Source organism: Alligator sinensis, unplaced genomic scaffold (genome assembly GCF_000455745.1).
Source record: "Alligator sinensis unplaced genomic scaffold, ASM45574v1 scaffold863_2, whole genome shotgun sequence".
Lineage (NCBI taxonomy): Eukaryota > Metazoa > Chordata > Crocodylia > Alligatoridae > Alligator > Alligator sinensis.
The window spans coordinates 3709-17450 of record NW_005842780.1 but is presented as its reverse complement, the minus strand read 5'-3'; the positions used below and the strand labels follow the sequence as shown (position 1 = coordinate 17450).

At 46.2% G+C, this 13742-nt stretch overlaps 1 protein-coding gene across 1 annotated transcript in view; it reads right to left on the bottom strand.

The window, feature by feature from the left end:
* The window catches only part of UBXN7 (UBX domain protein 7), a 38108-nt gene extending 24599 nt beyond the window's left edge, over positions 1 to 13509 (bottom strand). Inside the window, exons 1-4 of the mRNA XM_025216983.1 lie at positions 13367 to 13509; positions 8846 to 8913; positions 4519 to 4584; positions 2145 to 2269 (exon numbers count right to left, since the gene is read on the bottom strand). Of these exons, the coding sequence (XP_025072768.1) occupies positions 2145 to 2269; positions 4519 to 4584; positions 8846 to 8913; positions 13367 to 13488 (381 nt within the window). The 5' untranslated portion in view covers positions 13489 to 13509. The remainder of the gene's footprint in view (positions 1 to 2144; positions 2270 to 4518; positions 4585 to 8845; positions 8914 to 13366) is intronic.
* Between the last annotated feature and the right edge of the window lie 233 nt (positions 13510 to 13742).

Sequence of the window (13742 nt, the reverse complement as noted above, 5' to 3'; positions counted from 1 at the left end):
AGGGAGGTGGGCGGCTCAACGCAGGAGCGCCCCCTACTGGCCCGCCACACACAGTAGGTCCCTCAGCCCCACCTGGTCCAGGCACAGGGGCAACCCGGAATCACTGGGTGGTGACTAGAGGTGTGCCGATATATCAGTGCCATATTGGACTGGCATCAATAAAAGGAAAATTAATGTTATTGGCTATTGGCTTTTTCTGGCCTGTGTAGCCAATGATGTCACCAATAAATAGAACATGTCTTCTGGCCAGGGCTCCTGGATGCCGTGTGCATGTGCGCAGCCGTATGCATGCACATGGCTTGGAATGCAGCCAGGCAGTGTGGCGAGCAGTGCCCTGCAGGTAAGTCTACGGAGGGGAAGGCAGATTCAGCCCCCGACCCCTATGGTGAGGAAGGGAGTAGGGCTGGGGCAGAGGCAGGGGCTGGGGGCACTGGCCAGCCACGGCAGTGAATGGGACCCGGGGTGGGGCCAGGAAGCCAGGACGGAGCTGCGGGCGGTTTTGTCCAGGGGGTGCAGGGTAGGGTGGGGAGGAAAGGGTGGCTCCCCACCACTGCATGCACCACCCAGGGTAGGAATACGGAAGGGGTATGTGCTCCCCCAGATTTGTGCGCAGGGCCAATGCGGGCTGCCCACTATGGGTTTGAGGCTCTCCACTCTGCTGCATTCACCCCAGGGGCTCCGTGCCGGCTGCACGTTCCCTGCCTGCCCAGCAGCAGTGGCGGCAGCAAGTTGTGCCTCCTGCTGCCAGGCAGGCAGGAGATGCACAGCTGATGTAGGGGCCCTGGGGCAAAGGCAGCAGAGCAGAGAGGCCTGAGCCCACATCCGTCCTCACCCTGCTCTAGTTAAAAGCATCCTTGCACTTAAAAATGGCAGCAGCAGCACTTGAACTAAAGCTCATCTAACAAGCTTTAGTTCAAATGTCCCCACTGCCATTTTTAAAGGCTGGGATGCTGATTTCCTGGATAAGATGCCTGGGGCTCTGTCCCACTTCCTGCCCCGGGTCCCATTCACCGCACTGGCTAGGCGGTGATGCCACCCCAGCCTGCCCAACCCCCCAAAACACACACCCACACACCCCTTCCCCTCCACAGCCTTACCTGCAGGGTGCTGCTCTCCACACTGCCCAGATGCATTCCTGTAAATTGGTTATGGGATTGGTATTGGCCGATACGGCTGGTTAATAATTGGCTATCAGTATTGGCCAAGAAAATCTTTATCAGTGCAATCCTAGCAGTAACAACATAGGGCTGGGGCTCAGGGTACAGCTGCTATCTACTGCTCCCCACTTGTCCCTGCCTGCGGAACTGGCACCCATCATAGGGGCATGTGGCGAGCAGATCGTGGCTCTGCCCTGGGCCTCAGCCCTGCACTGTCACCACCCTGCAATCCCGATCCCAGCCCCAGCCCTGCCTGGCCGTCCTGCTCCTGGATGCAGCTCCCCGCTTGTAGCCCCATCCTATCTGGCTGACCAAGAGCAAGGCAGAGCCACTTACAGAGTTTTGGTGAGCTGTTGCAGGGGGAGGGAGGGTGAAGACCTGGCCCGTGACAGCTCACCAGAACTCCCTAAGTGGCCATCTGGCCCAAATAATTGCGCACCCCACAGCCTTTTGTTTATAATAGGGAGTAACCCTAGAACCTGTAGACACCAAAATCAATTTTTTTTTTTTTTTTAGAAATCGAAATAACTGATCTGTAGAATATTTTTTCACTAACACCAGGCAAAGAAGAGCAATACTATGCAGTCACAGACGACCTTCAAGCCACAGCATCTGTACTGAATGCAAACTAACTTCTTTCCATTCTGGTCAGCATTGTCCATGCAGTGAAATTTTTCACTACATCTGTTAGACCACCACCCTTTAAAAAAAAAAAAAAAAAAAAAAAAAAAAGAGGTAAAAATTGGCTAGGATAGCCATCAACTTAAGAAACGGAAGTTAGTGGTCCACTCTCTTGTAGCTAGAGGTTAGTCCTCCAATTCATTAGCATGTATTTCTTCATCCAGTAACCCAGGCACTGGTATTTAATACAATATTTTCTTGCAACTGACCACAATGATACCACAAATCAGTATGAATACACATGCTAATGTAAGACTTTCAGGTTATGCCCAACTAACACAAATGCTGAAAATGCTGGACACTTACTGTTTCAAAGCTGCCTTTGTGCATCAGGTCAATAGGAGGCCTGAAGAGGTCTGCAAGGGTAGTGAGTTTCTTATCTATTGCCCCTCCATTCCGCAGCTCCTGCTCCTGTCGAACTGTGCCGCCCCCAGAAAAAAAGGGAGTTGAGTGAGATGAAATATTCACAACAGTACATTATGTTGCCTTTACCTCCTAAAGTACCAACTTAGTGTGGTGCTTAGAGTTTAAGAATGGGAGCCCAAATGTAGGATTCAAAGTCCATTATAAGGAATGTGAGCACCTGTCCCTATTTTCTGCAACTGCCTTTAAATATTTTGACTAGTGAAACATTAACATCAATGGAATTGGTAACGCCTACATCTTTTGAGTCAGGTTAGATACTGATTTAGGAATCTAACTTTAGGCTCCCCCTTGGCCATTTGTTGTTTTTTTTTTTAATCTTGGCCTACCCCCAAAATATTTGTATTTTGATTTTCTCTGTTCCTTTATCTATCTTGACACCAAAAGGCAATTCGGAAAGAATCAGATATTTATGTATATTAACAAAATATTCTTTTAGGTTCACATTTAAGATTGAATCCTTTCACTGATGGACTCAAATACAATAATCTCTGACAAGTCAGGGGTTCTCAAGTCTTCTGTAGTGTGTGCCACCTCTTGGGCGCATCTACACATGATGCTATGTCACTGTAGCACATTGCTATGGCGACATAGTGTCCACAGGTCGACATGACCAACAGCTACTTTGCTGTAGCAGAGTACTCCCTGTTATAGTGCACTGCTATGGCAAAGTAGCTGCTAAAAATAACCATACACCATGCATACACTGCAGTCCGGGCAATTACCGTGCTGTGCTTTAGTACTTCCAAAAGGAAGTACTAAAGCATGGGGCAGTAATAACGTTGTTGTAGGGCAATGTGTAGATGCGCCCCTTGAGAACGTCTTGTGGCCATCACTTCTCCCATTCATGATCATACAGACTATGTTCTCTGACCATTTGCCATCATATAAAAACACAGTAATTACACCAACTGCTTATCCTAAATAAGCAACAAAGAATATTTTATGTTCAACCTTTGGCTCGTGGCTCAACTGCAGCCTGTGGAGCCACTGCATCTAGCCTATGGGGTCCCCCACAGGTTGAGAAATCTCGCACAGAGGGGGAGCAACAGCCATTAATATGGTCACCCTCACGCCTGCCAAATTCTCAAGTCCAAGCCCTGTACACCCAGTCAGAGCCAGGCCACATGACCTTCTGCCCATAGGGCTGAGTTAGGGCCAGGCTATGCCCCCTCCCCAAAGGTGCCTCTCCCCCCCAACCCCCAGCAGGACATGACCACACTCCCTTTCCCCCACAGGCCTGGTCAAGTCCCCTTTTCCCACATGGGGCCAGGTTGGAGCCAGGTCACATCTCTCCCTCCCCCATGAGGTCAGGTTGGGGCTGAGCCCTCCTCCCAGGATCAAGCCATGTCCCCTTCACCCTCCTGGCATCCCCTTGGGGATGGTTGAAGCCCCGCCCCAATAGGGCTAGGTTCAGGTTGGGCTGCCTCCTGCCCTACTCTGCATGGCTGGATGGTACCCGCTGTACCAGCTCCAGGCACTGGATCAGAACCAACATCCAGCTACAGTCATTTAGAGATTTGCATGTAGGTGAGAGGAGGTAATAGCAATTGGTTAACTGCATTAATAAAAAGGTTGTTTGATGCTAATACAAACTCAGGACCAACCCAGAAATTAAGAATGCCAGAGCAGTGACATGGCCCACAAAAGACACCCATGCCCCCCCCCCCACACCCCATTTCTCCCCATAAGAGAGAGCTCAATTTCTCCAGCACGCTTTTCCCTTTTCCACACCTCACCACTGGGAGGAAGGGAAAGGAAGGAGGAGAAATGGTTAAATTCGGTTAGATTACTAAGGTCTTTCTGGACTAGCATATACTCTTCTCATATCTGTCTGGTACTATCAGAACACACAATTTTATTTTATGATAAGATTAGCAAGTACTTGGGAGAACGTCTATAATGTATGCTTTATAGACCAACATGGCTACAACCTTTATTCCTGATATAATATATGCCAAGCTTTGTATTTCCATGACTTAACCACCTCATAACTTTATCTAAAATTACCATAAAACAAGCCCTAATTGCAATACAAATGTCCATGAGGAATCGGACGTTATCAGTAAGTTGTAATGGCAACACTTCAATTAAAGATTAGTAAAGTAGTTTTAGAATAAGTTTGTTATGTGGTGCAATAATTTTAATATTGAGCTCTATCTGATGACCAAAACCAACAAACACAGCTAATAGATGATGAGGTTTTATTTCACAAGAGAAGTTAGAAACCCTACCTTACACATCCACAGACACTTACTGGTTTCTGTTTGAAAATCCCGAAAGCCATCAAATATTGAACGGGCAGGTCTGCGTCTTTTAGGAGCTTAAGAGAAAAAAAAAAAGTATTTCAGATGTTATTTTAGAGTTAAACTTAAGAACAATGGCATACCACAGATATGTAGTACAAAGTGCTGAAAGTCCAAGGCACGTGTGTGAGAAGTAATATAACTGGTGAAGGATGGGATAACAAAATAAACAGGTACAAGTATACAGCAAAAGCTCTGTTATCCAGCATCCCCCTGAAATGGAGGACGATGGTTAATCAAATATGCCGTGTCCGGTGCACCATGCATCTGTGTCAGTGTGCCAGGGGACAGGGAGGGGGGCCCCACGCAGGCTGTTTTGCCCCAGACCGTGGAACACAAGGAAGAATCACAGCAAGTGGGACTCAGCTTGCGGTGGCGAAACTGGAAGCGGGACTTCCGGTTTCACTTTTGCCGCATCCCTCGGAAGACTGACAGATGCCAGTTAGTGGAACTTTCCGGTTGGTAGTGTTAGATAACACAGCTTTTGCTGTAATTTCCAGATTTCTTCAAATTTCCCACTACATTTGACTTTAGCCCATTCCCTCATTAGTATTTTTCCTCAAAAGAAATACAAGGTGCTACTGAAAGTTTGGAAAAACTTTCCAATCTATTTATCCAAGCTGGGTGCTATTCTGCCTATTTGACCACTGCAGTACTTAATAAAGAGTCTCACCACACTCTTTAACAAATGTGTTCAGGATACTCAAGGCGGGTAAGATGCGCTTTAGAAAAGCCTGTGTGTACTGCATAATCAATAGAAGGAAAAAAAAAAAACCGTGGATGAAAATTTGCTAAAGGAGATAATTAGCCCCAGGGTATTCCCCAGTTCAGTTCCGCACGGTTCCTTACCCAGAGCCTCTTCCTGGCTGTTGGACTGGGTGGACAATAGCAAGGTTCCTCCATTTGGAGCCAGGCATCACTGTATCTCCAAGGAAGAGCCCTGAATGAGCTCTTTGCAGCTGCCTCTGGACATAAGAAAGAAGGAGGAGAGGCACCATTCCAATTCTCTATCTGGGCCATTCTCTCACACAGTCCTCTGCCATGTTTGGGTAAGGAACTGGGCTGAAGTTATGTGGTACCCATCTAGAGCAGTTGTTTCCAAGTATTTCTGGTTGGCCATGACAAAAAACAACCTACAGAGATTAATTCTGAATTTTCTTGCATCTCTCTCCTAACAGTTAAGACAGAAACAAAACAACTCGAAGACAATATTTTCAAGGGAAGTCCAATTGCTGCAGGAGATGTGCAAAGAGCAAAACAAAGTAAATGGGAGGAGAGCACAATATGAATTATACCAAATTAAAGCTTGCTTTTAAAAACCTATTTGCAAGGAGACTGACTGGATGCTCTAATGGACATCTCCCTTGTCTAACATCTATGGAGAAAAGCACATGTGTTCTGTCCCCACCAAGTGATCTGCTCTGTACATTAGTCACATTTTTCAGACCCGAGTGTTCCAATACAGATTTTGGATCTTAATTACTGAGTGCACACAAGCCCCTCTCAGATTAGGGACTGTTACAAGAATTAACACTTTTTTGAAGATTAGGTTACTCCTACTTCAGTTTCAGGTAAGTGTCTCATATCAGGCATGTTAATCTGAGAACACTGTTCTACATGATCAGATTTCACTAGAAATGTAAATAAATTACCTACAGATTGACTTATCTGCCTGAAACAGAAAATAACACAATCTCATTGTCAGGAGATACCCCATGCAAATTCAAACCTAAATCTGTTTACACCTAAATTACAAGTTCTCTGGAGCAGGGACTGTTTTTTGTTATACACCTGTACAGTGCCTAGAACAATAGGATTGTGAACTAGAGGTGCACCAATACATCAGTCTGATATTGGATCAGCACCAATATCAAGAAAATTGGTTATATTGGAAATCAGCCTGATGTGGCTGATAAATGTCCCATGCACAAAGCTGCAGTGCAGCACATAGGCAGCGAGGCGCGCAGCCTGGCAGTGTGGAGAGCTGAGTGTAGCTAGTAAGTCTGTTGTGGTCGAAGGGGACGGGAGAGGGAAGTGGCATGTGGGAGCAGATCAAGGCCCCTGCGGTAAGGAAGGGAGTGGGGGTGGGGCTTGGGCAGGCGCTGCCAAGGTGGGGCAGGGCGGGGCAGGGCATGGGACGGAGCAGTGGCTCGTCTGGGGGGCATGGGGCAGCTCCCACTGCTGCGCGCACATCTGGAGGGCACGGGGTTGGGGGGGTGCGTGTGCCCCCCAGATCTGTGCAGGGTGGGGCAGGCAGCAGCTGTGGCCAGGGCTGCACCAGGCTTTTCCTGGCAGGGGTTGGGCCAGGGCTGCATTCAGGGTGGGTGGTGGCAGCACTAAGAGGTAGGGTTGGGGGAACTTTGGTGAATTTTGGGGTGGCTGCAGCCCCCCATGCCCTGCTGCTGCCCACCCTGAACGCAGCCCTGGCCCAGCCCCCCCCTGGGAAGAGCCTGGCACAGCCTTGGCCCTGGCCTGCCCTACACAGATCCATGGGACACCCCCCTCCCCATGCCCTCCTAGGGTGCATGCAGTAGCAGCAGCAGCCACCCCCCTGATGAGCCATGGCTCTGCCCCATGCCTTACCCTGCCCCAGCTCGCAGGAGCCTTGATCTCCACCACCCCCTCCCCCCACAAGCCCCTTCCACCACAACAAACTTCCCAGCTACACACAGCTCTCCATGCTGTATCAGAAATCGGATCAGTATCGGCCAATACGCCTCCTTAAAAATTGGCTATCGGTATCGGCCCCCAAAATCCCTATCAGTGCACCACTACTCTGAACAATTACTGCTGCTCCTGGCTAACACCATAATGTAAACAAGCTCTTTCTTATAAGAACAAAGTTTTAACTAGCAGGAAAAGCAATCTTCTCTCTAGCCCTTCAGTTGAAGGAAAAGACCTTTCGAAAGCAAGAATAAGATAAAAACAAATTTTAAAGAAAAAAGTCCTGTGTGATACATTTCAAACTTCCAGTCTTTCTAAAGGACTAAATGAGATTGGAACTACTAGTAGTTACATATAACAAGTGGAAAAATGACCATTACCACCTTAAAATATATGTACATACAATCATTCCCTTGCATTGTGTCAAGTGAGTCATTAGGGTTTACACTGCAAAACCCACTGCATTAGCTTCTAGCTGTATTATGCACAGAACCTCCTACTTGGAAACATTTTGTTTAGTCTACACTAGGGGTGTCACGCTCACCCAGCACCCCACTCCCCCCCCCATGCTTGATTCAGATAATGGGGTTCCTCAGTGGCTGGATCAGTTGGCGGGGCGATGTCAGGGAGGTGTGGGAGTTACTGTTGCCACGGCTCACCTGTCACCACTGACACCTATCCCCAGTGTGACTCTACAGCTCTCAGTGGTGGGCCCTACCTCTGCTGGCCCCACCTGTCAATTCCTGGCCCCTCCAGGAGCTCTGCAGGCCAGAATACACATCTCTGTGGAATAGATGCAGCGCACAGCCAAGTTTGGCAATTGTGGTCTATACTATGGCATCAGCACTACTAGCTGGGCCCCCCCAAAGTCACAAAAGCTGCCTTAACAGCCAAAGCTTTCTTTTCCTGCCAGAGCTGCACTGCAACAGGGATTCTGCTGGCAGAGATGTCATGTACAAGGCAAGATCTTTTCACACCCCACAGCCAAAATAGTTATGCCAGCAGAACTTGGCAGTATAGAAAAGGCCTAAGCCTCTGATAACATTTCTATTATAGATAAACAGCTGAGATGATTCAAGAAACTGAGTACCAAATAGAAATTAAATGCTTAGACATATTTTTCTTTCATATTTATCTCATCAACACCTTTGTCATCATGCTTCATACTCATCAAGCCTCATGTATGATTCTTTCATCTCCCCTCAATTCTCTGGTTGTCTTCAATCTATCTCTTTCTTTCCTTGTCAGCATGATACTTTCCAGACTCCCACTATTGTCTACCAACATCTCTAGTCTGGAAATAGTCTCACCTAGCCTTACACTGCAAAAATACTCTCAAACCACCATACTTGAGTTTACAGGAACGGTAAATTTAGCATAGCTAATTGGGTATTGTTTCGTGTCAAACAAGAGGCACTCCCAGTTGTACTCAATTTATTATCCATGATTCCTTTAAAAAGCTGCACTCCTAGTAGCAAAAGGCACAGATGGACTTCTGTTTCAGTGAGTTATAATACAGTGTCCTTGTCACCCACCCAATTTGGAGAGGACTTTAAAAACAAGGAAAAAAAAAGAACATAAAAAACCAAACAAACAAACAACAACAAAACTTACCCCCAAACAAAGGCTCAGGTTCTACCAAAATTTCTTGTTTTTGTGGAATCGGTGCTCGTACTTCATCCCTACCAGAAAGAAACAACACTTTAGTATGTTAAGCAACTACAGCATAAAACAAAAATACCAGTTCCTGTCCTAAGGCTCTTAGAGAATTAAATCAGATTCAGATACTACAGTATGCGATTTCAGGAGATCACTTAGTCCAACCCCCTACACCATAATAGGATCAGACATAACAAGAGAGTCCCTAACAGATAGATATCTTGTTTTTAATAAAGATTACAGGCATAGCCAGGCAGACAATTCTAGTGCTTCATTGCCTTAATAGTTAGAAAGATTTTCATCAAAATAATCATCTCATGTGTCTTATATATGATACTCCTGTTAAAACATTCCAAAATATATCTATCTTTCACAACATTACCATATGGCTGACTCAGCTTGAGATCTAACATAACATCCAGGTCCTTTTCTGGAGTATGGCTGTCTAGTCAGTTGCTCTCTATTCTGCATTTATTCATTTGTTTAATCCTTCCTATTGGTAGTACTTTGCACTTGTTTTTATTGACATTAATCTGGTCAATTTTGGATTCTCTCCACATTATCAAGATCATTTTGAATTCTGATCCTGTCTTCCAGGCAGCCTGTAAACCCATTGCAGCTTGATGTCTTTTGCAAATTTTTGAAAAGTATACTCCATCACCCAAGGTATTAATGACCATACTAAAGAGTACTGGACTCAAAAGAGATACTGGCAGCACCCGTTTGAGAGTGAGCCATAAGGATTTTCCACCAGTTATGCATTTACCTTATTCTGATTTAATATAGACCATGTGTTCCTCTTTTGCTTAACAGTTGTGCAGTACTGTTTCAAAAACCTAAAGTCAAGACAGGACCTCTCCTTCATCCTCTAGTCTGGTTATCCTGTCGGAGGACATTAGATTGGTTTGGTATTTGTTCTTGACAAATGCATGTTACCAATTTATTACTTCTTGTCTTCTGGGTGCTTACAAACTGCTTAATCTTCTCCAGAATCTGCCCACAGATCTAAGTTAGGCTGAGTAGTCAGTAATTCCCTGGGTCCCTCTCCCTCCCCCTTTCCCTTTTTTAACATTAAACTTTAGTACTAAATTTATCTTTTTCAGTCCTCTGAGACTTTCCTAAGTTCTATAGGCTCTCAAAGGAAATTGAAGCTATTGGTTCCCTAAGTACTTTAGGGTGAATTTCACCAGGCTCTGATAATTTAAATATATCTACACTAACTGTAACCCACTCTTCTTTTGTAGCCTACTGTCCACGTCCTTATGAAAATTAATTGCATTTTATATCTGGTCACAGCTTATTTTTATTCACCTTTTTGTGAAGAATGAAGCCCAGATGCATTGAATACTTCACTGTTCTCTACATCACCTGTTTTTGCCTTCCTTTGCTGTCAAGCAAAGACCTAAGCTTTCCTTTGTCTTCCTCTTATTTAAATAATATATATACCAAGCATTAAGTAAAGATAATGTACAAGAATACATTTTTTAGTGAGTACATTTCAAGTGTGTCAAAGGCTTCACAGAAGTGAATCTGAGAAACCTGAATGGAAACTGGGGTTCTATGTATGAAGGTAGGCAAAAAACCCCAAACAAACAAAAAAACAAGTGCAGACTAGAGTCTACACAGTACTGAGCAGTAGAGGTACACCAATATATTGGTTGCATATCAGATCGGCACTGATAACAGGAAAACTAACATTATCAGCCATCAGCTTTTTTTGGCCGATAATATTACTGATAATGTTACTGGCTTTTTTTGGCCGGTAATTTTACTGATGTGCACAGCCGCAGCATGCACGTGGCCAGGAGCACAGTCTGGCAGCTTGGAGAGCAGCATCTGGCCAGTAATTCTGTGGGGAGGAAGGGGCATGGTGGGAGCAGATCAAGGTCCCCAGGTGAGGGAGAAAGTGGGGCAGAGGCAGGTGCTTCTCAGCCAGGGCGGTAAATGTGACTCCAGGGGGCAGGACAGACCCACAAGCAGCTCTTCTGGGGGCGCGGTGGGGGAGGAGAGAAGAGGCGGTTCCCTGCTGCTGCAGGTATCCCTGGGGGAGGCACAGGAGGCACGTGCCCCCCCAGATTTGTGCGCAGGATGAGGGCAGACTGCACACTCGGGGACAGGGTCTGCGCCAGCCTCTTCCCAGTGCGGGGGCTGGGCTGGGGCGGCACTTGGGGAGGGCAGGCAGTGGCAGCACTGGGAGAGGGGGCTACAGCCACCCCTCCCAGTGCCACCACCACTGCCTGCCCTGAGCACAGCCCTGGCTCAGCCCGCCTGCTGGGAAGAGGCTGGGGCAGCCCCTGGCCCTGAGCCCACAGAGGGCAGCCCGCCCTTGCCTCACACACAAATCTGGGGGAGCACATGCCCCTCATGCCTCCCCCAGGAGTGAACACAGCAGCGGGGAGCCAGCCCCTGTCCCCACCCCCCAGGACTAGCTGCCCATGGGCCCATCCCACTCTCGGGGTCACACACACTGCCCTGGCTGGGCAGCACCTACTCCTGCCCTCACTGCGGGGGGCCTTGATCTGCACCCCCAAGCCCCTTCCCTCCCCACAGACGTACTGGTCAGACACTGCTCTCCAAGTCGCCAGGCTGCATCCCTGTAAATTGGCTATTGGATTGGTATCAGCCAATATGGCTGGTTAATAATCTGCCATCAGTATTGGCCAAGAAAATCTGAGTGAACCCCAACTGAGCAATGCTTTGTTTCTTTTGCTGACTTATCAGTCATTTATGTACTATGTTGGAAGTACAGAGGATGGACTAGCCACCTCCTGAATGGAACCAATTTATTTCAACTAAAGCATTTAGAAGTTTCAACTCATTGCTAGATAAGAGACTGATTCAAAACAATCCATCTAGAAATGTGACTACCAATACCAATGAGTATGAACTTCTCTTCAATACCAATCCGAAAGGTATTTAGCATCAGTTATAACTGCTAGCACTACTCCAATTGTTTTAATCTCAAATACACTGTTATAGTCCTTGGGTTCCTTTTGAAGTTCCTTCTTTTCCCACTCAGTCCTCTTTCTTGGGAAAGAACTTATTGCCGTGCCTTCACCACCGAATTATTTTAAATCTAGACAGAAAAAGGTAGATAGTTTTTTTCCGCTCAAAGATGCAAGATTTATTTTCACTGTCAAATTGCTCTATTTATCCATGGATTAGATAGCACTGACAGAGCTGCACTGCAAACTTCTCTATGATATCTGAGTATAACTTGACTCTAACCTTCAGTGACTAAGCTTATATGCCAGAAGGTAATGCAATTTTCAACAAATCAGTCCTTGCCCTTTCCTGTGCTAACAAGCATGCCGATTTTTTGGCAGCTATTGTGGTGCTAAGGTTGGGGGGTGATGTTGTAGCTGAGGTGGTCCAGGAAAAATGTGAGAAACAAGGATTTTTGTTGGTGACACATTTTACTGTGCCAATTGTCTAATTGGGAGGGATACAGACAAGCTTTCTGGTATGAAGTAACCCTTCTTCAGACCCATGAAAAAAAACTATTGCTGTATTTTTTACGGAGAGATAAGAAGCCCTGTAGCGAAAGGGCTTTGCTAAGGCCAAAAAACTAACAATGTCTTGGCCACCAATCCAAATAAATCTAAATTCACATCAGCGCCCTGGTGGTAAAAGGTCATTCATCATCACAACCAACACCACAAAGGCAAAACCCAGTTTCTGTGCCACCTGGAAACACAATTTACATAGCTTGGCTTGTACACACCATACATGCAAGACAGATGTCATAAAAAATTTACAGCCTGAAAAGTTATAATCTCTTTGGGGTAGGGACCATCTCTAGTAGACCTCTGTACATTATCTAGCACAGGGGTTGGCAATCGTTTGTTGGCATGGGCCACTTTTTGCAACCTGGGCCCCAGCTGTGACCTTTAAGTCTCCACCTCTCAGAGTGGCCAGCTGTCTGTGGTTATCCTTGCCACTGATCCCTATTCACACTGCAGCAAGAATAAGAGCATATGTCAGGCTCTGAAGTGGAGGGGATTGCCGTCCAAGGGATAGGCAGCACAGCACAATAGTACCTGCCAATCCCCCATGCTAAATCACACCTGTGTGTGTTGGATCCAGGGATCTGCCCAAGTAAAATAACAGAAGCACAAACTTCACATCTCCCAACTGAGTCTTGTGTGTTAGTTTTAGCATCCAGACATTCCACTGTTGCACTCGTCACGTCTCTAGCCTGTTACTGCTGCAACACTGACATGCAATTCTTCAGTAGTTTTGAACGATCTTCTACTCCCAATAAGACCACTCTAATCAAACAATTATCTAGTGGTAAGAATGGCACCATCAGAGGAGCAAAAGACATTAGAGACTGTTCAGCAGCAAAGTGACAGCAAGCTAAGTGACTGGGGCAATAGTGAAATGCCTTCTATGCCAATTTTCGCACCTTTCAAAGTTAAATATTATTCAAGTCAGATTACTCATTCACATGGATATGTTTTAACAGGTACATACTCTGTGTGGGGCCGGACAGCTGATACCCCTGCCGAACTGGTGCTGGGCTCTTCTGCTATGCCTCCACCATCCAGAAACATGGTAACAGCCATTTCCAGATTATTGTTGCATGCTTCAAGCATATGTTTCCCCACACTTTCACTAGCACCTGCAGCAATGAAAGAAAGAAGTCTTCAGAAAACAATAAAAGCATGATTGAACAGGTGCTGGAATGGCTGACCAGCAAGCCTTTTTTCTCCTCAAAGAATCAGCAGTTAGTAAAAATGGATAGTTAATGCAGTTATCACTTACATTTTAGAACCAATAAAAACTGATCTAAATATCTTGCTGTGGAGAAGGTCTGGTTCTTAGCAATCCAGACTTCTCCATCTCTCCA